The 26,906-nt window shown below is 42.0% G+C and overlaps 1 protein-coding gene across 22 annotated transcripts in view; it reads right to left on the bottom strand.

Moving 5' to 3' along the window:
• Positions 1-1,366: 1,366 nt before the first annotated feature.
• Positions 1,367-26,906, bottom strand: part of LOC122564903 (netrin-G2-like) — a 127,913-nt gene continuing 102,373 nt past the window's right edge. For 3 of the 22 annotated variants that reach the window (XM_087998355.1, XM_043720341.2, XM_043720343.2), the window contains 9 exons: positions 24,704-24,742; positions 24,332-24,367; positions 22,835-22,873; positions 21,864-21,950; positions 12,616-12,681; positions 10,098-10,169; positions 7,785-7,952; positions 3,613-3,747; positions 1,367-2,221 (listed from right to left, as the gene is read on the bottom strand). In XM_087998355.1, coding sequence (XP_087854481.1) covers positions 1,995-2,221; positions 3,613-3,747; positions 7,785-7,952; positions 10,098-10,169; positions 12,616-12,681; positions 21,864-21,950; positions 22,835-22,873; positions 24,332-24,367; positions 24,704-24,742 — 869 coding nt within the window. In that variant the 3' untranslated portion in view covers positions 1,367-1,994. The remainder of the gene's footprint in view (positions 2,222-3,612; positions 3,748-7,784; positions 7,953-10,097; positions 10,170-12,615; positions 12,682-21,863; positions 21,951-22,834; positions 22,874-24,331; positions 24,368-24,703; positions 24,743-26,906) is intronic. The other 19 variants (XM_043720344.2, XM_087998353.1, XM_043720342.2 and 16 more) reach the window with 12 other exon arrangements.

Here is a 26,906-nt window from a genome sequence, read left to right as displayed (position 1 = left end):
AGGAATATACTGTGAGACAGATCACTGGCCTGAATTAATCTGATTTCAGTCACTGAGTCAATCAAGGCTGCAATTGCTTTTCCTGATGATTGACCTATGCAAGCAGCTAAGAAGAATGGATTGGATATACTGGATCTTGTGGTACAATGATAGTGTCCCTACCTTTGGGCTAGATGGCTATAAGGTTCAAATCTCACCTGATCCAGAGCTGTGTCTGAACAATTGGATTTAAAAGTATAAGACTCTGGTGCGGCCACATCTGGAGTATTGTGTGCAGTTTTGGTCGCCATACTATAGGAAGGTTGTGGAGGCACTGGAACGGGTGCAGAGGAGGTTTACCAGGATGTTACCTGGTATGGTAGAAAGATCGTATGAGGAAAGGCTGAGGCACTTGGGGTTGTTTTCATTGGAGAAAAGAAGGTTTAGGGGTGACTTGATAGAGGTGTATAAGATGATTAGGGGTTTAGATAGGGTCGACAGTGAGAATCTTTTTCCACGTATGGAGTCAGCTATTACAAGGGGGCATAGCTTTAAATTAAGGGGGGGTAGGTATAGGACAGATGTTAGGGGTAGGTTCTTTACTCAGCGAGTCGTGAGTTCATGGAATGCCCTGCCAGTAGCAGTGGTGGACTCTCCCTCATTATGGGCATTTAAGCGGGCATTGGATAGGCATATGGAGGATAGTGGGCTAGTGTAGGTTAGGTGGGCTTGGATCGGCGCAACATCGAGGGCCGAAGGGCCTGTACTGCGCTGTATTCTTCTATGTTCTATGTTCTATGTATCTGTACAGGATGGTCCAACCCCTCAGGCACAAAGGAGGGACTCTCTCCCTGCCTGAATCCAATGTTTGTGAAGAGGTCAAGCTTCAATACTCTCAACATCTTATTTATACACAGCCACCAGCAGCAATGTCAATATTATTGTGTCAGGTGAAGCTGGTGGGGTATTGGCGATATCACTGGGCTAATAATACAAATGTGGGTTCAAATCCTACCAGGCCAGCAGGTGATATTTACACTTCACTAACAAAATCCACATTGGCAGCTAGTCTATTACAGTGATTGTCAATTATGGTTAACCCCACCCTGTACTTTAGGGAAGGTAGTCTGTTGTCTTTACCTGATCTGACCTACATGTGACTACAGACCCATAGCAATGCGCTTGGCTCTGAAATAGCCTCACAAACCACTCCATTGCAGGGCACTATGTAATGGCCAATAAATACTGGCCTTTCCAGGTGATGCTGACATTCCATGAAAGATTAAATTATTTTTTAAAATCTTTCTAAACCCTGTAATAGCTCCTGATGTCACAATTCTGTCAGGAAAAGAAAAGAAAATCAAAAATAATATGAGGAATGCCAGAGTAATGATGTAACAAGTCTTTTTACTGTGTGTTGTCACTGTATAATAAAATGTTCATAATATGTTCACATGTAAGTAGAGCAAAAATAACCATTTCTACAAAAAAAGGGTATTCAATCTGGTAGAATAATACTGCTTGTCATGTTATATACCACCCTCTAGAAACCACCTGACCACAGACTGAACCATTTTCTTTCCCATCAAACTGGTATTTCGCAAAAAAAAGCAGCCACTAGTGTTTGAGGCATCAGTACATCTAGGCAACAGATGACATTGGATTATGTAGCAAAATGTGAACAGTTCGATTTGCAGTTACTCGCCACGATAGTTCCTAAATGCTCCGTTGGCTTTACTGATGGAATTACTCCCTACAATGTCTCTTTCCCCCCCCACCCCTCCCTAAACTGATTATGAGCAACGTTCACTGTGGGATACGGTACAACACGTGTCAATTTATACAGTCTGTCATCATCACCTTTTTTGTTAGATACATGGAACCTACAAAGTGACACTTCCGTTGGATCACGCCACGCTGGTGACACCGTGTCATCGCCAAGAGCCTCCTGCTCCTGAGAGCGCCTCGGACACCGTTCCAGCTCCTGGGTGTAGATTTGCCCAATTGCCTGGAGATTATTCATAGGGAGAGGCCAGCAGCAGCAGCATTGTCAATGCGGAGAACAGGGCCACCCACTGGCTCAGGAGTGAGGTGCACGCCGCGTTGCAGTTCCCACCTTCAGGGTCACAGCTCCCTGCTTCACACAGGACGCCGGTGTAACCTTTGGGGCAGACACAGCGCTGGTTCTGGTGACAGGTCCCACCGTTCTGACACAACAGAAGCTCGTTGTCACAAACGTTTGCTGCAGGGAGTACATTTGCAGAAGAATAAAGAGGAAAGTCATATCGAAAAGGGGAGATCTGACAGTTTCATAGTACATGCTGGGAGTTCACAGCATTGCTGACTGGCTCACTGTGTGTTAACAACACTTTTTTTAAAGAAATGTTTTAGACATCCAATGGTTGGCCAGAACATTTTGACTTCCCTAAAATAATGGGATCCCCATCCATGATGTACTAATGTCTCTTCCATTGAAAAATTGGCAGTACTCCTAATCAGGATAAGGTCACTTTATCACACAGACATATTGCACGGGAACAGATCCTTTAGTCCAACTGAACATAATCCCGAACTAAACTAGCTCCATTTGCCTGCTCCTGGCCCATATCCCTCCAAATCTTTCCTATTCATGTATTTATCCAAATGTCTTTTACACGTTATAATTGTTCTCACATCCCACACTTCCTCAGGAAGTTCATTCCATACACGCACCATCCTCTATGTAAAAAAAATTGCCCCTGGTGTCTTTTTTAAAATCTCTCTCCTCAAAAATGTGCCATCTCGCCTTGAAATTCCCCGTCCTAGGGAAAGGGCACCTACCATTAACTCTATCTATACCCCTCACAATTTCACTTTGTCATTTTTCTTATTCAACCTACTTTTCTCATCAACCTGTTCAGAGATGGTATGATACACCTCTGGAGTAGGTGGGACTTGAACCTGGGTCTCTCAGTTCAGGGGTAGGGACACTACCACTGCACCGTAAGAGGGCTTCTACTCTCTGGTTTACATTCCAACCTTTATTCAAATCAGGTGCTTCAGCTCCCACTCCAAGTTGAACACAAATCCAGCCTGGCACTGCAGGGTAATGCTGTCTCTCAGGAAGTCATGGATCCTAAAAGGTTTGATTACATTACTGGAAGATCTGGGAACTGGTGATTTATTGGTTGGTACTTGCTGTTTTCTGTAACAATGACTTTACACGTCACTAATTATGAAGCATCTTCAATAACCCCCCCCCCCCTATGAAAGGCGCTATATGAATGAGATTCTTGCTTCTTCTTTCTGAAACCTCTCTTCAGCAGTTATAGTGTCTGACTTCATGATGTTGCTGGCTACAATAGCAGACAGTGTGAAATCCAGATGACTAAAGACCACTCCACACTGTAGTCAGTTTCTTCAGCATCTAATGCAAGTTTGGCTGAGTGATTACTCTTTTTCTGGAGCGCTCTGTACTATCAGCCATTCTCTGGTGTTTTTAAAATTATTTATTGAGGAAGCCACCAATCTCACTGAGTTTCACCATGGGCACTGTGAATGGCACTTCTGCAGAAGAGTAGCTGGAGCTGAGGTTAGTGCTAATGGTCTGCTGTAGCTCTCCCAACTCACCGTTAATGTCCTATATATACTTACGGAAACAACCCAGTCTCCAATAGTATCCTGGTTTACAATCCTCACATTTGAGGCCCGTGGCTCCTGCTTTACACTCACAATGCCCTGTCTCATTGCAGCGGTCATGTCTTGATCCGAGTTGGTTGCAGTTACATTCTGTGAAATAAGGACAGATTTTACGTACTTCCAACTGGGTATAAATAGCACAGTGTGGGTGGAGTTAATTAGCTTTGAAGAGAGGAGCACATGTTAAGAATAGTTTTTTAAGTACGTAACAGTAAAAACAGTCCATCTCAGATTACCATGAGTAGTAATAATTAGTATTAATCTGCAATAAACAGAGTTCTAAAGAAGCCTAAGGCTGAAGACAGTCCCTGTTTTTGTCTTCTCCTTAACCGGTTTGTCTTGAACTTGAACTTTTAGATACAGGCATAAAGCAACACAACCAAAGACTAAGCACTTTCTGAGGAATACAGGAGCTTGTGGCCAGGTGCCTTTGCTGTCTGGACTGCAGGTTAGAGACATATGGAGGAGAAGCAAATGTAAGAGTAAAGCTTATGAAGATTAAACGGGCAGTGCCAGTTTAGATTCTGCAGTATCCAAAAATTATAAAGAGCCCACTGAGTCCCTGATGGCAGGGCCTCAGCAAGAACGCTCAGGAGTTACTTTGCTATATGGTTCACCTGTTAAAGTGCACATGTTGTGTTTAGCAGCTTCCCTCTCTCTGCCTCGTTCCCCCCATCATTGTCAAAAAAAATTTCCCGACTAATGATGTTGAGTGTCGCTATATCAAGAAAACATTGACGAAATAAGTGAGTTTTAAGGCACATTTTATAAGAACACAAGCACTCAGAACAGAAGGAGACAATTCAGCCGCTCCAGCCTGTTCCACTATTTAATATGGTCACAGCTGACCTCCAGTTTGCTGGCCCATTCCCTACAACCCTATAAGCAGTTACTAATTAACCCATTACTAAACCTGTCTATCTCCTCCTCAAATTTATTCAGTTTTCCAGTATTCACCCATTCTGGGGAAGTGAATTCCATAGATTCATGACCCTTTGAGATAAGTAATTCCTCCTCACTTCTGTTTTAAATCTGCCGCCCCTTATCCTAAAACTATGACCTCTCATTCTAGACTGTCTCAAGCAAGCCAAGAACCAATTTCCAGGGTTTGTTATACTGGAGGAAGTAACAGAAAGGGGAAGGGGGAAGCTCACAGAGGGCCTTAAATACAGGAGTAGTGTTTGAACCTCTGGGTGTTTGTGAATTAAAAGAGAAATGATGTAAGAAGATCTTGGGATATAGGCAACAGGGTTTTAGAACGACTGTCATGCACTGAAGGTGGAGGATGGGGAGAGGTCATGTGATCAATTGGGCATCGAGCCTAGAATTCACAAAGCTAAGGACAAGGGATTTAGAAGCATATGCTTAGGAAACAGGAAACTAAGTGATGCCATGGAAGCATCATTGCTGAAGCTGAACAGGATTTAGGGTCTGAAATTCAACGTATGCTCCACCAAGGATGTGGACATTCTCGGGTTCTGTTCAGGGGGATGAGGAAGGGGGATGTGGGGTGGGGCTGATGTATAAGGTGAACATTTTGTGCAAAGTCTGAAGAGTATGGTTTCAACCTACTCAGTGCTTACCAGAGGGAATTCTAGCCTTTTGAGCTCTGGATATCAAACAAGGAAGTCTGATAATACAGAAACGATAGCTGGGCCAGTTGAAATGTGGGCAAACAATAGAGCTGAGTTTCATTTACATACATAATGGAAACTGATCCAATTCTTCTATGATATTGCCAAGAGGACACTTGGAGGTCAGTGAAGGAGTGGGAAGATAAACCATTGATTGAGACCATTTCTCTATGGAGCCAAGTAAGGGAAATGCACTGGACCAGACAGTGCAGGATGGTGTAATCCAGTGTGTTCAAGGTTGAATGGACAACGAGGCTGCTGAACCTCATAAAGAAAGTAATTCATGACTTTGGGCAAGACTGCCTAGGTTTTATAAGAGGGGTGGCGATCTTGGGGCAGTAATAGGAGTGGTGAACACAAATTGGGTGTTGACAATAGGTTCAGGAACTTCAGAGAGAAAATGGAAGTTGGAGATGGAGCAAGAGTTTCCAAAACCAAGGGGGAGGGATTTTTTTTATTTCAAGAGGAGCTTGTTTTTCCATTAAATGAGCCAAATTAAAATTGAGCAAGTGGTAACACTGATTGGCTGTCTAACAAAAGTCAAATTTCCCTCCTTACAGTTTGCCCACATTATCAATCTGCCTTGACACTTATTTGAGTTATGTTGCTGGATTGAAAAAGTTGAGACTGTACTGCATGGAGAGAGGAAGGTTGAGAGGAGATTTGGTGAAAGTGGATGGTGGGAAACTATTCCCATTGGTGGAAGGCTCAAGAAGGAGAGGACACACTTTAAGGTGACTGACAAGTGATGGCAGCATGGGGAAAATTACTCTCATGTATTGAGTGATTAGGGTCTGGAATGCACTGCCTAAGGCTGTTATGGTGGCAAAGTCAATTAAATCTCTCAAAAAGGAATTGGATAGTTATCTGAAGGTGCCATCTCATGAGGAGAAGTGATGAATTACTCTGCAGAGAGCCAGCAAACATAATACACTGAATAACCTCCTTCTGTGCTGCAACCATTCTATGAAGAACTCCTAAAGTTGCTGCATCAACCACATGGCCTGATCTTTGGAGTTGCATTGATAGTCTTCCTGAGAAACTCACAGACTAGGATGTTGTAAACGAGGATTTACAAATGTGGAGTTCCTGCTAAAAAAGTAATTAAAGTGTCGCACTATCCCACTTAGCCCCTTGTTGAGGTAGTGCTGGGGAATTGAGGGCAGAAACACTACCTTCCAACCTGCCTTTGCTCAGGAAGAGCAGTAAGTGCTTAATGTTTGCAAAGTGCTTCCCTTGCTCCTCCTCCATTCACCATCTATTAGCAGCAGGATGAGAGCTGCAACAGAGTGAACAGAATGTTTGATCTTTCAAAACCAAAACAAAAATGGAAAAGACTGGGGGGGTGCAGATGGGGGGGGGAATGTCTGAAACAAAAACAGAGAATACTGGGAGCAGAGTGGTATGGCAAAGGTGAGGACTGCAGATGCTGGAAACCAGAGTCTAGATTAGAGTGGTGCTGGAAAAGCACAGCAGGTCAGGCAGCATCCGAGGAGCAGGAAAATCGACATTAAGGGCAAAAGCCCTTCATCAGGAATTCCTGCTCGATTTTTCTTCTCCTCGGATGCTGCCTGACCTGCTGTGCTTTTCCAGCACCACTCTAATCTAGACTTCCGCAGAGTGGCATGGACCTTTCAGATGTGGGTTCTTTATTGGATGTTGTGTCAGGTTTTTTCTTTTATCTCCCCTTTCTTTTGTTCGGTTTTCTGTTGCATTTCCAACTTTAACGGATCTGTATCAGGAACTTTAACCACCTGCACTCTCCACGGCTACTGACTGAGCTTATTTTATTGCATCAAATACTCTGTCCAATTCAAGACAAATCCTTCCAGAAGTGAGATTCCCTGGCATTTCATATCAAATTGCATCAGCCAATTCACAGCCTGAAGAGGTGTCACTGGATTTGAAACATTAACTCTTCTTTCTCTCTCCTTGGATACTGCCAGACCTGCTGAGTTTCTGCAGCAAATTTCTGTTCTGTTTTCACAATCTTATCTACTACTGGAAGAATCTACATGTAAATCACTTTGGATTAGATTAGATTAGATTCCTTACAGTATGGAAACAGGCCCTTCGGCCCAACAAGTCGACACCGACCCTCCGAAGAGTAACCCACCCAGACCCATTTCCCATTGACTGATGCACCTAACACTACGGGCAATTTAACATGGTCAATTCACCTAACCTGCACGTCTTTGGAGTGTGGGAGGAAACCGGAGCACCCGGAGGAAACCCACACAGACATGGATAGAATGTGCAAACTCCAGACAGACAGTTGCCCAAGGCTGGAATCGATCCTGGGACCCTCGTGCTGTGAGGCAGCAGTGTCAACCACTGAGCCATCGTGCACTTGCTGTAAAGTTCAAAATAAACTGGAGATCTCGATCAAAGGTTGTAGAGCTGGCAATTTAAGATGGAGGCAGGCCTTCTGTCCGAGTGAATGTTAAAATAAAACTGTACAACCTGATTGGAGTTAAGGCTGCGCTTACTGACCAATACAGACGTTCTCATCATCGAGTTCTGCTGAGGCGTTGCGGTAGTAGCCCAGTCTGCAGTGCTGGCAGTGCTGGCCTCGAGTGTTGTGCTTGCAGCTGACACAAGTCACAATCTTGAGATACTCGATGTAACTGCAACGATTGGAGTGCCCGTAGCACTCACAGTCTGGAGGAGAAGTGGGTATGGGTGGGGGTGGGGGCAGGGGTGGGGATGGAGGTGGAGGTGGGGGTGGGGGTGGGGGTGGGGAGTGAGGAAAATTCAAACCACAGAAACATCAGTGCAAACGTCAAGATGAAAGTTCGCGAACAAGAGGAAACAATTTCAGGCTAAAAGTTTATTTATTCAATGTATAATTTCAGGAACAATATTAGGTTCTCATTTAGCAAATTGATATTGTTTCCATATTTGACAGAATTGGTTGAAGGAATTCATGAAGACATTTGATGAAAAGTTTGAAATAGAAGTGACAGAAAGATGAGAGAGATTTTTCACGGGTTTGAAGGGTTAAACAGAAAAATGTAGAAAAACAGACTCTAAATTTTTCCACAGTGCACTGTTTTAATTCCCTTTGGAATCAGTAAAATTAAGAGTGTAGACTCCAACACGGTGAAATAATACATTTTTTTCACAACAACAGTATAAACTTAACTCAAATCCATATTAAGCAAAATCAGGGCCAATACGCTTCATGTTGTGATTAATACCTGGAATGGTTCTCAGGGCCATTGGTGGTTTCAATGGAAAGCTAAAGCAATTAGGCATTGCTTTCAGTTCTTTGGGAGGAGGAAGCAGATGGGAAGGTAACAGAAGACCACAGACAATATTCCTCTCATCAGCAGCTAAGGATAGTTCATCAGCATCCATCAAATCTGGCTGACTCAATTAAAAGATGATTTCTGTAACATTGGATCATTTTGCCAACTCACCCCACCTCCCCCCGCCATCTTTTTATTATAATCTTTGAGGAAAATAATTCAGAATCAGGTTTAGGCAATTGGATTGGTGATGAAGTACTTATTTTTACTTAAATAACTATCCCACTCCATGCATTCCTACTCATCCTTCTTAAAAATAGTTAGCTCCATTTATTAACTTCAGGCATTTATCTTATTTCTTCATTTATTGGTCTATTTTGCATCAACCAGAATAAATGAAAGGCTTTGTAATGATCTAAGACTTCTGAAACATAATGTAGCCCATTGTGGTTTATTTTGGATATTGTTTTATATACATATATATATAGATGGAAAACTTTAAACCCTAAATAAATAAATAGAATCTATTTATATCTATAGAATACTTGTAAGATCCAAAGTCTTACCTATACTCTGGATACTATTGGTACAGAGAACTAGAGCGTGATTCCTCATAGCTCCATATCCTATTCAATAACATAAGACGCTATCTCGCCTGAGGCCATGTTCCCTGCTGGTTTGGATTTAAATGGGAAGCCTGAAACTATTCCTTTCTTTCTTAAAAATAGCAAAATATTGGAACTAACTGGGGGATGAGACTATAAAAGTCCCAATGGATCCCTTCAAGAGTCAAGTTCTTCAGGATGCAATATTTACAAATAATTTTGTAATATTCCAAATTCCAAGTAGTAACACTGCAGGCAACAAGTTCACAGTGGAATTCAGTTATTCTGCTGACAGTCAATCATCAGCCATAATGGCACACTGTTATCGGCTATTTCATAAAGTTCTGGTTCAGAGATGGACTATCTTCACAAAACCAATGGTTAAAGTAAGTTTGATTTTATCTGGTGATTTTTAAAGAAACAGCACAGTTTATGCTAAAAAGCTGATGTTAGATTTCATATCCTATTTCACTGTCAATGTGTTAATCCACTGTCATTTAATATTCTCCAGCTGTGGTCTAGGCATTTATTAGTCAAAGTTCCAGATATTCACTGTGGAATAGTGCTGTTGGATGGGGTAATCCTGTGGTGCAGTTCATGAATGGCCAAGTGTGAAGAGTCCTCTCGATGAGCAGTCTGCAAGGCTTATCCTTTCAAGTTTAAACCTGGCCGGACTGAAAAGCTGCTGGTTTAGGAATGATGGCACAAACTGAGCACAAAGATAATACCCACCTCCTGACTTGTTGAGAGGTCCCCATTGTCTTAATCATGGAATGAAACTGGAGTTTCAGAATGGGACATTTTATTTCAATGTGATAACTTTTTGAGGGGTGCAAAGCAGGGAAATGTGGAAAAGGATAGAAAATAAATAAAATCTAAATACAGAATAGCTCTGAAAAATCTAAATGCATAAACTAGATGTGCATCATCTATTCTAATTATGCCCATACCTTTAGTGTTTCCCTGGTCACTTGGTTTTAACCTGGGCTGTGTTTGAGGTGGTTTTGATATTTTCTCTGGTGCTTGAAAAAGTTAAAAAAAAACTTATTTTATTGCTATGCATAAGGTTTTAGAATAATCAGGGGTCTAAATGTACTGAAATAGAAACGCAATTAACCAATGCTAGATTTGAGCATGAGTGACAGTGAGGGAGCTGGTAACAAGTGAAATTAGTGGCAATCATGAGAAGACTATTGTTGTGATAAAGGTAAAGAATGGGCAATCAATTTTCAACATCCATCATCTGATTATAATACCTGTAACTTTGATGAAATAAAATAGGTGTAGGCACAGTGGTAGTGTCTCTATTTCTGAGCCAGGAGGCCAAGCTTCAAGTCCCACCTGCTACATAGGTGTACAGTAACATTTCTGAACAGGTTGATCAGTTAAATATCTGGAATAAAATGTTCTTTTTGAAAAAGGAGCAAAATCACTGAGTTAAGACAGCTGAAGTGGTTACCTGACCAGGCTGAGTCAAACTCATGAAATCTATGTGAGATAAACAAAGACAGTCTGAGTCGAACTTAACTTTTTATCAAAAGACAGTAAAACTCATTCAGGTATAAAGTAGCCCTCATCTCAGATTTTTTGCTTTAGACATTGCTGGAAGTTTCACAGATTGGGATAAAAGGCACTTGCAGATTATCCAGTTTGAAAAAATGAAAAACGACTTGGTATACACAAGTGTATTTCAGCAAATGGCTTTTGGGCAGAACTGAGATGGAAAATAGATTTGTAAGACAGAACTGAAGTGGTTCTCTCTTTCCCTGTCTGTATCAACCTCTCAAAACAGTAATCATGCAAATCGGAGAAACATCTTTTCACTCAAGTCTCCAGGATATTTAGAGATTTTGCCACGCTGAAGGTACAAGATATCCATTGAACAACTGTGGTCTCAGTTCAAAATCTAACACCTCAAGAATGTGAGGGATTTCTTTTTGAAAATTCTCTGATGTTTGTGTCTGTTTTGAAGTTATATTTTATTATATTTTTCTCAGGCTTAGTAATATTCCTCTTCCTTTCACTAAAGTAAACCTTGTTCTTGGCTCCTTTATTTTTACTAGTACGATGCTTTAATTGAAGTCTGATATAGCTGTCTGCGGAAAAGAATTTTAAAATCTTAATTGTGGCCAACAAAGGAGGTTAACAAGAGGGAAACAGATTCACCCTTTTTTATCTGGTCCAATCACTTTGTTTGACTGTTATGTTAAAACTCGTATGTTCTTTAACAGGATTGTACCTTTCTGCAGATGGGTAAATATACAGCATAATGGGAGATTGAACATTTGGAAATGTTTGCTCAGTGCTGAATTAAGTGATATCGCCACTGGGAGCAATAAGGCTGCTACAGTTAGGCTTTTCCCTCTCAAAGTTGGGAAGGTAAAAGCAGATATGATCCATAGTCAAAAGTTATTGGGCGAAGTTAGGAATGTGAAATTAAGCCACAATCAAATCAGCCTTGGTCATATTGAATGGAAAAGCAGTTTCAAGGGCCAACTCCTACCCCTATTTTGTATACGCTTCAACACTGCCTCATAATCTTGTTTCCGTTAGGCGGGGAGACTAGGATTGGAGGGCACAGCCTTAGAATTAGAGGGGGTCAATTTAGAACGGAAATGAGGAGACATTTCTTCAGTCAGAGAGTGGTGGGCCTGTGAAATTCATTGCCACGGAGTGCAGTGGAGGCCAGAACGTTAAACATCTTCAAGGCAGAGATTGATAAATTCTTAATCTCGCAAGGAATTAAGGGAAACGGGGAGAGTGTGGATAAGTGGAGTTGAAGTGCCCATCAGCCGTGATTAAATGGCAGAGTGGACTCAAATGGCCTGAATGGCCTTACTTCCATCCTTATGGTCTTATGGTAATCCATGCTGTGATTACACAAATCCAAATATTGATAGAATTGGCTTAAACCAGAAGTGAACGGGGTGGATGGAAAATCTACAGAAGGCTGAAAGTGCAGGCTATGACAATTATGCATCAAAGCCTGAAAATGACTTGTGAAGATTTTGGATTGAGATGGGAGAGCCCTGGGAGTGGGCAGGTAACAGTTAACAGAATGCCATGTTGTCAGGAATATGGGCAAGACAAGATAAAGTGAACCCTGGGCGGCAGGCACAGAGACTATGGGAAAGTTAAACTAGATGGCAGTATGGATAAAAGTTTCTATAAAGCACTTTGCAACATCCTGAGGACAAAATAGGTACTACATAAATGCAAGTATTTCTTTCTTTAAGCTTCATGCTCTGTACGATTCTATGAAATGTATGCAGCACAATCTACAATAAACAAACTGTTTAGATTTGAAAACTTATACTAAATTGTCTCTTTTTTTTAAAACTGCAAATATATAATTTTATCTGAAGTTGCTGAAAATGTTGATGTATTTGTCAGCTGTTAAGTCATTTATCTTCACCACAAATCTGAACAGTTTGAGAATTGGCTGCACCATTTATCTCGGATTAATACCTTGTGGTCTCTTCAATTGTCCTCCACTAGAGGGCATTCCATACCCAGACTTTCTGTTTGGAATAACTGCACACATCAGAAACCAGGTTAGTAACAAGAACTTTCCAAACTTGGCCATGTTTTGCCTTCCTAGAAGTGTGCTCCACTCAAGTGTACAGCTGAGAAACATTCAGAATATTCTGCTGCACATCAAACTCATCAATGTCTCTGCATTCTTCCCTCTTACCTGCATCCAATTTGAATATGTCAGGTATTTTTAGATACTTACAACACCCACAAGGGGAGGTGGTGGCATAATGGTAATGCCACTGGACTAGTTATATTGTATCAAGGAACCATAAAAGTGTGAGGAAATTCGATAATCAAACAAACCTCCAGGCTTTGTATCATAATGCATAAAGCTTTTGAAATGAGGGAGACAAACTGACGACGTAAACTGAAGTAAATTAATATGATCGCATAACCATTCTGGAAGTATGGTTACAAGGAGATCAAAACTGGGGACTGAACATTCAAAGACCTTTTGGAGAGACAGGAAGAATGGAAAGGTGGTGGGATACTATTGTTAATAAGAAATGAAGTGAGGACAGTTGTGAGAGATGATCTAGGCTCAGATCTTATTAAGTCAATTTGGGCAGAGGAAGAAAACAGCAAAGGAACAAAGACATTAGTAGGAGTGGTGTACAGTAGCCACTCTATGGGAAAGACAACATGTCAACAAATAATATTTGAAAAGAAGACAGCAATAATTATGGGTGATTTTAATCTTTATGCTGATTAGGTTAATCAATTTGGAGATGGTAGCTATGACTATTAATTCATAGACTGCATTAGGGATAGTTTCCCTAAACAAAATGCCAGGAGCTAACCAGGGAGCAGGCTATCATGGGTAATGAATCAGGTTTAACAAATGACTTCTGAGTAAAAGATCCCCAAGGAAGAAGTGATCATACCATGATAGAATTTAATATTCAGCTCAACAGTGAGAAACTTGGATCAGAAACAACTGTTTAACAGGGATTTACAATGAAATGAGGATAGAGATAGCTAAAGTGAACTGGATGTTTAGATGAGCAGGAATGAAAGACTGTAACAGGTCATTCATGATTTCCAGCAAAAATGCATCCTGGTAAGGAAAAAAGATTCTGAGAGGTAAACCAACCATAGCTGACCAAAGATGTTAAGGAGAGTATTAAATTGAAAGGAAAATCATACGAGGACGTTAAAGTAAGTGACAGCCCCACAAACTGTGATAAGTTCAGAATCTAGCAAAGGAGGACTAAAAATACAATAAAGACAGAGAAGATAAACAATGAGGGCAAACTAGTGTGGAATATAAAAACTGACAATAAATATATAAAATGGAAGAGAGAGGTCAAATTGAACACAGGCCCCTTAGAAAATGAACCTGGGAAAACAGTCTTGGGGAGTAAGGAAATGTCAGAGGAGTTAAATGTGGGAGGCAGTGACCTAGTGGTACTCCCCGCCCCGATTCCTGCCCCCACACCTAACCCCGCACCCACTCCCAGCTCCAGCCCCACACCAGGTCCTAGCTCCCAGCCCTGCCGTATTTTCACCATCCCTCCAGAACTACCCCTCTCTGAGGATGAAAGATCAGTCCTCAGCAGAGGCCTCACCTTCATTCCCCTACGCTCTCGGATTAACGAGTTCAACACGCGGCGAGACATTGAACAATTCTTCTGCCGCCTTCGCCTCCGTGCCTACTTCTTCAACCAGGATTCTCGCCCACCTTCTGACGACCCCTTCTCCCACCTCCAACACACCCCATCCACCTGGACACCCCGTGCTGGCCTCTTAGCTGCCCTCGATCTCTTCAAAGCCAACTGCCGCCGCAACATTAACCGCCTCAACCTCTCCACCGCTCTCACCCACTCCAACCTCTCACCCTCGGAACGCGCAGTCCTCCACTCCCTCCATTCCAATCCCAACCTCACCATCAAACCAGCAGACAAGGGAGGTGCAGTAGTAGTTTGGCGCACCGACCTTTACACCGCTGAGGCTAAATGCCAGCTCGCGGACACCCCCTCCTACTGCCCCCTTGACCATGATCCCACCTCCCATCACCAAACCATCATCTCCCAGACCATCCATAACCTCATCACCTCAGGGGATCTCCCATCCACCGCCTCCAACCTCATAGTCCCACAACCCTGCACCGCCCGTTTCTACTTCCTGCCCAAAATCCACAAACCTGACTGCCCCGGCCGACCCATCGTCTCAGCCTGCTCCTGCCCCACTGAATTCATCTCTGCATACCTCGACACGGTCCTGTCCCCCTTAGTCCAAGAACTCCCCACCTACATTCGGGACACCACCCACGCCCTCCACCTTCTCCATGATTTTCGCTTCCCCGGTCCCCAACGCCTTATCTTCACCATGGACATCCAGTCCCTGTACACCTCCATCCCCCATCACGAAGGACTCAAAGCCCTCCACTACTTCCTTTCCCGCCGTACCAACCAGTACCCTTCCACTGACACCCTCCTTCGACTGACTGAACTGGTCCTCACTCTGAACAACTTCTCTTTCCAATCCTCCCACTTCCTCCAAACCAAAGGAGTAGCCATGGGCACCCGCATGGGCCACAGCTATGCCTGCCTCTTCGTGGGATGTGGAACAGTCCATCTTTCGCAGCTACACTGGCACCACCCCCACCTTTTCCTCCGCTACATCGATGACTGTATCGGCGCTGCCTCGTGCTCCCACGAGTAGGTTGAACAGTTCATCCACTTTACTAACAGCGACCACCTGACCTCAAATTTACCTGGACCGTCTCAGACTCCTCCCTCCCCTTCCTAGACCTCTCTATTTCTATCTCGGGCGACCGAATCGACACGGACATTTACTATAAACCGACCGACTCCCACAGCTACCTAGACTACACCTCCTCCCACCCTGCCCCTTGTAAAAATGCCATCCCATATTCCCAATTCCTTTGTCTCCGCCGCATCTGCTCCCAGGAGGACCAGTTCCAATACCGAACAACCCAGATGGCCTCCTTCTTCAAAGACCGCAATTTCCCCCCAGACATGGTCGACGATGCTCTCCACCGCATCTCCTCCACTTCCCGCTCCTCCGCCCTTGAGCCCCGCCCCTCCAATCGCCACCAGGACAGAACCCCACTGGTCCTCACCTACCACCCCACCAACCTCCATATACATCGTATCATCCGTCGTCATTTCCGCCACCTCCAAACGGATCCCACCACCAGGGATATATTTCCCTCCCCTCCCCTATCAGCATTCTGAAAAGACCACTCCCTCCGTGACTCCCTCGTCAGATCCACACCCCCCACCAACCCAACCTCCAGTCTCGACATCTTCCCCTGCAACTGCAAGAAATGCAAAACTTGCGTCCACACCTCCCCCGACTTCTTTCCAAGGCCACAAGGGATCCTTCCATATCCGCCACAAATTCACCTACACCTCCACACACATCATTTACTGCATCCGCTGCACCCGATGTGGCCTCCTCTATATTAGGGAGATGGGCCGCCTACTTGCGGAACGTTTCAGAGAACACCTCTAGGACACCTGGACCAACCAACCCAACCACCCTGTGGCTCAACACTTCAACTCCCCCTCCCACTCCACCAAGGACATGCAGGTCCTTGGACTCCTCCATCGCCTGACCATAGCAACACAACGGCTGGAGGAAGAGCACCTCATCTTCTGCCTAGGAACCCTCCAACCACAAGGGATGAACTCAGATTTCTCCAGTTTCCTCATTTCCCCTCCCCCCACCTTGTCTCTGTCCCAACCCTCGAACTCAGCACCACCTTCCTAACCTGCAATCTTCTTCCTGACCTCTCCGCCCCCACCCCCACTTTGGCCTATCACCCTCACCTTAATCTCCTTCCACCTATCGCATTTCCAACGCCCCTTCCCCAAGTCCCTCCTCCCTACCTTTTATCTTAGCCTGCTGGACACACTTTCCTCATTCCTGAAGAAGGGCTCATGCCCGAAACGTCGATTCTCCTGCTCCATGGATGCTGCCTGACCTGCTGCGCTTTTCCAGCAACACATTTTTAGCTCTGATCTCCAGCATCTGCAGTCCTCACTTTCCCCTATTAATCCAGAAACTCAGCTCACGCTCTGGGGACCTGGCTTCAAATTTCACCATGGCAAATGGTGGAATTTAAATTCAATAAAAGAATCTGGAATTAAGATCCTAATGATGACCATAAAACCACGGCCAATTATTGGGGGGAAAGCCCCATCTGGTTCCTCATGTCCTTTCGGAAAGGAAATCTGTTATTCTTATCTGGTCTGGCCTACATGTGACTCCAGACCTACAGCAATGTGGTTGAGTCTTAAGTGCCCTCTGAGCAATCAATGCTGCCCTAGCCAGAGACACCCACATCCCAAGAGTAAATAAAATAAACCGGATATCTTACATGTGTAGTTACTGTGAAAGTTCCTTCGAACATTCCATTAATACTAAAGAATACGGGGGAGGAATTAATAACCATCACCACCACCGAAGAAGTAGTACAGAGGAACCTCAGTTATCCGAAGGATACAGGGAGTATTTCGTTTGGCTAATCAAATTCCGGATAATTGAATGCTGGATAACATAGTTTAGCCGAGCATCAGAACCTTGTGATCTTGCCGGATAATCCGATATTCCGATAATTGAATGCCAGATAATCAAGTTTCCTCTGCATTTAGATAAACTAAGGCAGATAAATCCATTGGCCTGGATAGTTTTCATCCTAGGATCCTAACAAAGGTAGCTACACAGATAGTGGATGCATTGGTTGTAATTTTCCAAAAATACTTGGATTCTGGAGAAGAGCCAGAAGACTGGAAACCTGCTAATATGACCCCCCTGTTCAAAGGGCAAAAAAGCTGGTAAATATAGGCAATTTAGCTTCATATTTATTATTGAAAAGAACTGGAATTGATTATTAAGGAAGTAATAGCAGAACATTTGGAAAATCATAATCATATCCGTGACTAATTTATTAGAGATTTTCAAGCAAGTCTCAACCAGAGTGGATAGAGCTAAGCCAGTAAATGTGTTGGATTTGGACTTCCAGAAAGTGTTTGAAAAGGTACCTCATGACAAGTTAAGTCATAAGACAGAAGCCCATGGTGTTGGAGATAGCATACTGACATGGATAGAAAATTGGCTCATGGACCAAAAACAATGAATAGGGATACAGGGTTCTTTATTAGGTTGGCAACCTGTGACCAGTGGGATTCCACGGGATCAGTGCTGGGACCACAACTATTCACCATATCCATTAATGCCTTGGAGGAAGAAAGCGACTGTCCTGTAGCCAAATTTGCAGACAACACAAAAAAAGGTGGAAAAGTAGGTTGAGAGAGGGACACAAAATGTTTACAGAAATAAAATGGGCTAATAGGTTCAGTAAGTGGGCAAAAAATGGCAAATGGAGTATAATGTGGGAAAATGTGACATTGTTCATTTTGGAAGGGAGAACAATAGAATACAATATTATTTAAATTGAGAAAAGCTGCAGAAAACTGCAACACAGAGGGACTTGAGGATACCTGTGCACAAAGCACAGAAAGCTAGCCCACAGGTACAGTACATAATCAGGAAGGCTAATGGAAGATTGGCCATTATTTCAAGGGGGGGGGGGGGTGTTGAATATGAGTAGGGAAGTCTTACTGCAGTTATATAAGGTGCTGGTGAGGCCACATCTGGAGAACTGTGAGCAGCTTTTTGGAGGCACTCCAGAGGAAATTCACTAGGGACTGTTAACAACTTTCTGGGTAATAAATACTGACCAAGCCAATGACACCCACATCTCATGAATGGATGAAAGAAATTGTAGCCTCCATTATTTGGGATGGAAGCTGTAATATGTTTTAATCAGCCCTGCATTCCATTCCTTCTTAAGGACCTTTAAAATATTTCTTTGTAAATGTGAGGTGTGTTAGAAATTCTGAGAACTTCAGTAATGTGTGCTTTGTTGGAAAAATGAGAGATCTATGTATTTCAGAGACAAAGCTCGATGCATATGAAAAGAATGTCGTGGCAATGTCATTCGGTTAGGAATCCAGAAGCCTGGGGTAATGTGATTCCACACCCACGGCAACTCATAACTTCACTCCCTAATGGCCCGGTGATGCCATTTAGCTCAAGTGCAATTAGGAACAGACAATAAATGCTGACCTTGAGGGGCCTGCTTGTGATGCAGTGGTAATGTCCCTACCCCTGATCTAGGAGGTCTGGGTTGAAGTCCTACCTGCTCCAGAGATGTGCAATAGCATGTCCGAACAGGTTGATTTAGAAAAATAGGTTCAATAAATATTTTAAAACAAATATTTACATGATGTCCTTGCCAGCCACGCCCAAGTCAACAGAAAAGAATGTAATAGATCAAAGGCAGGGACAGAGAGATCTCCTGGACTAAGGCTGGGATCAGCAAATAAGACATGAATTTAAAAATTAAGACAAATTGTTTCTTTTTCAAAAAGAAAATGGTAGTATCGAAGGCACATTTCAAAATTCAGACCCAAATTTAATCAGATTCCAATGTTCTTCTTAATTTTCAATTTATCATGAATTATTAAATTATTTCGTATACTCTGTGCATGCATTGTAAAAAGTACAGTTACAAGTTCTGGAGTTCCTCCAGTTAATAGGAATAAATCTGGGTACTTGTCTCACTGGAAATATGAAACTGAGTACTTTTTTACATGCATCAGAATGAATCTATTTACAACAGATCATTATTATGTGGCTCTTGCTAAATTCAATGCCCAGATAATTGTGCAGCGAAGTTCATTCTGCACTTGCAAGGGATTTTTAAGAAAAAGAAGAAAATCTGATATACAAACAAGAGGGCAATCAGGTCATCAGGGTAGTGTTTGTGCTGGGACCATCCATCAGTACTGATGGGGAACGTACAACAAAGCTAATTCCAAACAAAAAGATCTGCTCCCAATGTGTTTTGATTTTAAAAGTTGCCAATGAGATTATATCTACATTCTGTGTTTTCTGTTTCAGATTTCACAGCGTTTGTACTGTATCTTTGGCTTTAAATCCTAATGAACACAGACCAAAATGGTGGCTCAGGTTATTGTGGAACAAATCTCCGCACAAAAATATTCTGTACTCCAGATCATAAATTGGTTTGGGGTTCATTAACATTTAGCAGAGGTTAGTGCCTTTATTTACCCTGCAAATAATGTTCCATTTAATATTTAAAATGCAGCTTTTTAAGAAGTCTGGATGTTCCCATTTATTTCAATGAAGGCTTGATCTTTTTAATTAATTAATGAGTAGAATTATCCTTTAAATATATCTCTGCAGAAAATAACCTGAGGAAGGAGATTAAATATCCTTTGTTTTCACCTTTCCAAATGTTAATCTATTGATTTGTTTATCAAGTTACATCCACTTAATACCTTATTATTCATGGATCCACGCAATATGAGCTGCAGTAAATGTCAGGAATGCTTAAGCTGCCCTAACAGTCACACATTACTGTGAATATGAGCCTGACGTTTTCTATCTCTTTCTCCCCTCCTGCTGTTCTTTGTGGATAAACCTGACTTGTATTGGAGTAAAGTGAGCAACGTTGAACCAGCTGCCGATTCATTGCTTCCAGTTTTCAGTTGACTTCAATGACCTGCTTTTTTTTAAACCAATTGCCAAAAGTGAAAATGAGCTGACAGTGGGACTCCTGATAGTGATGGTCAAAGATGGTCCCTGTGGTGGATACTAGCGCTGAGCCCAGTCACTACCTTGGCTCCTGTCTGTCTGTAATGAGTAGCTAGGCTCGAAAGGCAGTAGTTCACTAAGGGTTTTTGTGATTTTTCCATGGGATGTGTGCCTCTGTGGCTGCTCCCCAATGCCCTTTGGAAGACGATGGTGAGCTGCATTTTTGAACCATTGCTGCCCAAGTGTTGCCCAAGATCCACGATGCTGTTGAAAGGAAGTTCCAGGGTGTTGACCCAGCGACAGTGAAAGAATGGCAATACATTTCCAAGTCCCAGTGTTGCTGGCTTGGAGAGAACCTATAGATAGTACTGCTCCCATGCAACTACTAGGAAAGCTCGAGAATCTTGTAGAATAAGACACAAAGTATTTGCAATTACACAATCAGCTTCTGGGCTTTGACATGGCATTGGGCAATTTCATTTCTGTACTTGAACTTTACATGAATGTACTGTCCACCCTGTCATCCTTTATGGGATTCTCAAACACTGATGAAAAATATACCATTATACTTCATGACTTACTAAAACATATGTCATTGTACTTCATGACTTACTAAAAAGCACAATTGTCCCTGAAGTCAAATGAATATCTCCAATTTGTACATTCAAGATGAATGTTCTTCATCGGACAAGTCAGCGGATACAGAAAGGTCCATTTCTGATGAAATATTTTATATTTTTCAGGTCCTCAAGCAGCAAGACTATCATCTTGCTCGGACAATCCACTGGCTCTGCAAAAAAAGCTAAGCACGGCATCACTTAGACCCTTCTTGATTTCTCTGCCTTCTCTTCTACACTTCCCATCATTGACCTGAGATTTAGACCCTAAATCCCTGCACCTCTCTCCCTCTTCTGTGTTCGCATGCCTACCTTTTGGGTTAAACATTTCAGACATCTGATCTAACATCTCTTCGCGTGAATCTGTGTTAGATTTTATTGATAACTGTCTTGTGACACCCCATGGGATGTTTGTGTTGTCCGTGGTTTATAAATGAAAGCTATTGTTATTATTCTTCAGAATGTGTTGCTCCCTTCATTAAATCGGCCAGTGTAATGACTCTTAAATGTGGACAGAGAAGTGTGTATCTGAAGGAGCTGGGCTGGTTCAAGTAGGAACTCCATGAGTTCACACTAAGGCGACAACAACTTCAGAAAGGAGACAGTTCAGTGACCAGAAAGGACATGGATGGTGCTGGATTAATGCCTTTGGTATTTATTCCTATAAAGAGCTTTAGTTGTAACCTTCATAAAAAATGCAGTCATAATTTTAATGTTGTTGACCCATTTGCCATAATTATGATTTTTCTCATTCCAATCAATTTTTAAAAACACGGATTAATAATAATAATAATAAATATTCCAGATCTAGTCTCCCTATTAGAGTAGTTTACATGTTTAATTTAAAATATTTCATGAACCTATCTATGAAGTCAACCAAGGCTGTCTTGGAAACTGCTCTCAGCCTGCCTGCTATCAATAACTCACTGTGTTAGGTTTGTAAAACATAGGAATAGTCAGTCTGCCTACCTGAGGAAAATTGCTGCTCATTATGCGAGTACCAGAGCTCGTGCAAAACATTCATATTGTCAGCAAGGGCTTGAGGCAGGACAGAATCTGAGAACGATGGATTAATTTGTCAATGAGCGTGTCTCCAGGGACAACGTACAGCAATGTCCTGCATCCCCTCCCTTCATTACTCATAGTGTAAGCCCTGACCTTCTCATGTCGTATATCAATGCTGATCATTCAACAAGCCAGAACAATAGTCTCTGTGGAGACAATCCAGTGCAGCGACGAGAGCAAGGCTGGGGAGGAGTTTCTTTCTTCACTTACAGACAAGCAAAATGACTGAACACAAGGAATGAGCAAGAATGGTAAACTTGTTTACTGTTGGCAGGTTGAGGGGGGTATGGTATTGTTGGCTTTGGGGTTTGGTAGGAAAGGGTGTCCAGCGACATTTTCTCATATATAATGTCAGAGGTCTTCATGACTAGACGGGCTGTGATGTTGAGATTCCCTGTGGCAGTGACTGCTCAGAATCAGATCATTAGGTGGGATATTGTGCAGAAGATAAACATTCCTCTGGGAGAGTGAGACTCGGCATGTTAAATGTGTGCACACATCTTACCAGCTGAATACAAAGTGACTGGAAGTAATAGGAAGTCATGAGATATATACCCAGAGGAGGAGTACCGCATGGTAGGAAACCTGCTGAACGTTGCAATTTGCCAATAAAACTGCTCACTTGGAGGGATTTCAAAAGGAAATGAATCCATTAACAGTTATAGCAAGTAAATCTCCCATTCTCATTCACTTAACTGAGACATCTGTTATCAGGTTTATATTTGAGTGGATGTACCACTATTTTTAACAGTTCCAAGTCTGTTAGGCCTCAATACTTTCAAGAGCACTCTAGACTATTAAAAACTTGTAATTCTGAACTAGTAATCAATGCAATTATCACAGGTCATTGCTAGTAACTCAAGTTATAAACTTACCTTTGTTGACTCCTTGTCCTTGCATTAAGATGGGTCCTCCTTGTGAGCAAACAGTGAACCATGATACAGGTACAATGGGACAGACAGCTGTTAGATTGAAGACTCTATCGGTAGATTATTTAACTATGACATCCGAAAAATGCTTTTTTTTTCAGACTTGCAAAGATGAACCAACAAGAGAAAAGCATTTCCATTATGGTAATATTGTCCCACTCATAGCAGTCTTTCTTGTCGCAAGTTACTATATTACCATAAGATATTTATAGTAAAGAATCCCAATAAAATAATTTGGAGTGAATGGGATACTTCTTTTTAATCCTTCAGTTATTTTCAGATCAATATTTGGCAAAGTGTAAGTGTCTCAGGAAGTGAACCTTACACGAATCAGCACAAGCTACAGATCACCAGTGCTGTCAGCCATTAGTACTGTCCATGTTGTCAATTTAATTGATGACAAGTCTTATAGCACACACGTCATTACATGATCATGTTATTAACACTAGATGATACCAAAATGATCCGCCACCATGGTGTAGCAGAGATCAGAAGGCTTTGGCCTTTAGACTACAATGTTAATGGTTTGCAGAGTATACAAGGGCTATTTGAGCATTACACACTGAACTTAATCTTGGATGTATAACTTACTGGCACAAAGCTAGCAAAGAGTTCAGGGCACTGAACTACCTGCCATTTTGTGAGGTTGCTTCACTTGCAGAATTGTAACTCAGCCACATATATTGCTCTGGCCTTCTAACAGGAAGCACAGAGTTCCACATCCCAGCTGCCAGGGACGGGGAAGGTGGTGTTTGAAGAGGCCGATGGGTAGGATGTTCAGATCTTTGCTCGGTCCTTCCCCGCCTGTGTTTAGTCTCCACCTGGCCCTGCCTGACATGCCCAAGATGGTTGGCATTTTTGCTGATGCTTCTTCCCAGCTTCCATACTCTTGGGCAAGGGACTCCCACAAGTTGGTGAGGGTGTTACATTTTTTTTAAAGGAGACTTTGAGGACATCCTGTGCCTCCTCGTAACTGCTGGCTGTGATGAAGCTCAGAGTATAGTTTATCTTACACGCCTTGTGTCAGGCATGTGGAATGTGGCCTGCATAATGCAGGTGACTAACTGTAGCTAGTGCCTTAAAGCTGGGCAAGCTCCACTAAGAAAGGGCTTCTGGCTAGGAGAGAATCGGGCTTGACTGTGATAGCGTCCATGATGGAATTGTCTGATGACTCTCCCTATCTGACTTCCATATAATGACCAAGACTGACAGTATGTGTAGGACTGATCACCACCTCAGGAAGGAGGGGAGAAATGGTCAGAAAATAAACTGTGACAAGTGGTTATGATCTACACAGGGAACCAACTCTACAGGAAGGGATCTCAACTAGCGCTTTACATTCAATAAATGGGCACAGGTATCACCAGGAGTTTGGTCATAACTAATAACTACTGCTATGGGGTTTCAAATTCTAATAGTAACTAATTACAATTGTAAACTCACCCTTCTTAACTTCTCGCTGAGGAGTTGGTATAGGGCCTTCAACAGGAACACAAGCACAATGAGAGGTTGTTTCAGATTACAGAATCCACATTACAAACTAATTTGTTTCAATCATTAGAGCTACAGATAAATACATTGTATTCTTAAATAATGAGTAATGTTAAAAGGGAGAGAATACTGATATCAACAGAGAGAGGAATGTAACTAGTCTTGAAGGAAGATGTGTAGTCTGATGGTTTTGTTTTAAAACCAATTCATGTTGGTACTAGAGACAACTGTAACCCATACTCCCAGTCTGCTAGTGATTGCCATTCTAGCTGTTGGTCTAAGCTAAAACTTCTGTTACTTTTAAACTAAGTTTTAAAGACTTACTGCTCTTGACTCCTTTATCAAGATGTAGATTAGTTTCTCCTTTTACGAAAGCAGAAAAACAACAGATTAATGAGCAGAACGACCTGAGAAAAAAATTGATTAAAGAACCTAACTGAGAGTTTCTGGTTTCATTGGAAGAATTGTACTATTCAGTACGACTCAATGTTTAACTATTCACTACAGACATTACACCACGCACATCAAACACGACAGTAAGTGGATCAGTTGTGGGTTGGTGCACACATTGGTGACACTATTCTTAGAAAACTGATCAGAGTATCACCAGTAATTGACTCAAGTGGCAGGAAAATCAATGGCCTTTACTCATGTTTCTATCCCTAGTCTAAAGCAGGAATAAGTAAAAGAAGCATCTCAAAGTGTTTCCCTGGATCACTTACATCCATTGGTTCTGGGCATCCTCCAGTTCCCTTATCACTGTTCTCTTTTCCCTCAATGTTTATCCTTTCTGAACTATTTACCCATTTCGCTTTGCAAAGTGATGTTGTGAATTGTCTTTCTACCACTGTTTCCATGTCCACTAACCAACAAGATAGTCTTGACCTGCCCTTTTTGATCTTTTGCTGTTCAATTTAAATTTCTGCTTGTGTCATCAACTCACCAATCAATGCGAGTTTATTTCATCAAAACCACTCATCATTTGGAGTCATGACTTGGAGGAGCCAGTGTTGGACTGGGGTGAACAAAGTTAAAAACTCACACAACACCAGCTTATAATCCAACAGGTTTGTTTGGAAGCACTATCTTTCGGAGCGATGCTCCTTCATCAGTACTCCACAACCAGTTGATGAAGGAGCAGTGCTCTGAAAGCTAGTGCTTCCAATAAACCTGTTGAACTATAACCTGGCGTTGTGTGATTTTTACCTTTGTACATCATTTGCACCTATCAGATTTCCTCTTCACCCGCACCTTCACTTGTTCTATTCTGAAGAACTCTGCTTCCCTATTCTCCTTCATAAACTGAAACTCCTCAGCCCTGGCACCATCTTAGTCACTTCTGTCTGCATTTTCTCCATAACATAACTTTGTACAAAGCATGACGCACTATTTCATTGACTGCCTTAACAATGAATTTCATTGGTTTACCATTGTCCCCTTAATTTCTAACTCAATTCCCCTATGTTGTAAAACTTAATGTGATGTATTATTAAAGAGCTATCGATTTATTCCCTCACTTTTAAGAGCTGGAAAAATCCAAATCAGTCTATCTAGGGCCTTTTTTTAAATATCCACTGTCATTACCTTGAGCTTATTTTTCCTTTTAAAATGTGCCACCTCACAGTTCTTTGGAATAAGTTTCATCTGACAGCTGTCTGCCCAAACTATTTATTAATCCAAATATTTCTGAAGTCACTTTGTGCTCTTCATAATTGACCACACTTCTCTAATTAATATTTCATTTGAAAATTCATATTATGTTTGCTATAGAGAGAGAGAGTAACAATGGCACCAACACTGACTAAGTCTTAATTCAAATGTGGATAACACACATTAACCACTATTACCAGTCTTCCATTGTTTAGCACAATCTGCCTTTTCTGAACTATCGTACTAGAAAATACAGCACACGTTAAAGGAATGCTCAGTCCCAGTTCTAAGTGAAAGGAACTGTACTCCACCATTAGAACTTTCTTTCCTCTGGCTTTGTGAATCAATCTGCATTAAGGAAAATTACTTAAGTCTTTCTTTTTAAAAAAATCAATGCTATTGATGGGCTCTTTCCCTAATGTCACCAAGACTGTCACTTTACATTCAAGATTACAATTGCTTCACTATTCCATTCACAGTTGCATCACAGTGACATGGAGCTTTGCGAACGATTTGTAAATTTATTGGAGAACAAAGTGGTCAAGCATTTCAGTAACTTCTTAAAATAATAAGATCTGTAACAGAATGGTAACATGCTTTATTAACAGAAAAGGGCTGCTAGATATCTTTCTCAGGCAAACCGACAAGAGATGTGAGTTGGACAGCTGAGCTGGATTCCAACTGATGACTTTTCCATCTCTTAATGTGGTGCTTTTCATGATTCTCATTAGAATAATGGAAGCTGACTTTCGTTGCTAACTCTGGGTCTGATAAGTAATCTGCCTTAGAATGTGATCCTTTCCAATACCACAGCTAATTCCTACATACACCTGATTTTGATTCACGGGTACTCAATGTTTTCCAGTGGGATGTAATA

This window comes from Chiloscyllium plagiosum, unplaced genomic scaffold, assembly GCF_037043375.1.
Source record: "Chiloscyllium plagiosum isolate Xiang-an unplaced genomic scaffold, Cpla_swu_hap1 HiC_scaffold_21, whole genome shotgun sequence".
Taxonomy (NCBI): Eukaryota; Metazoa; Chordata; class Chondrichthyes; order Orectolobiformes; family Hemiscylliidae; genus Chiloscyllium; species Chiloscyllium plagiosum.
This window is presented reverse-complemented; position numbering and strand designations above follow the sequence as displayed.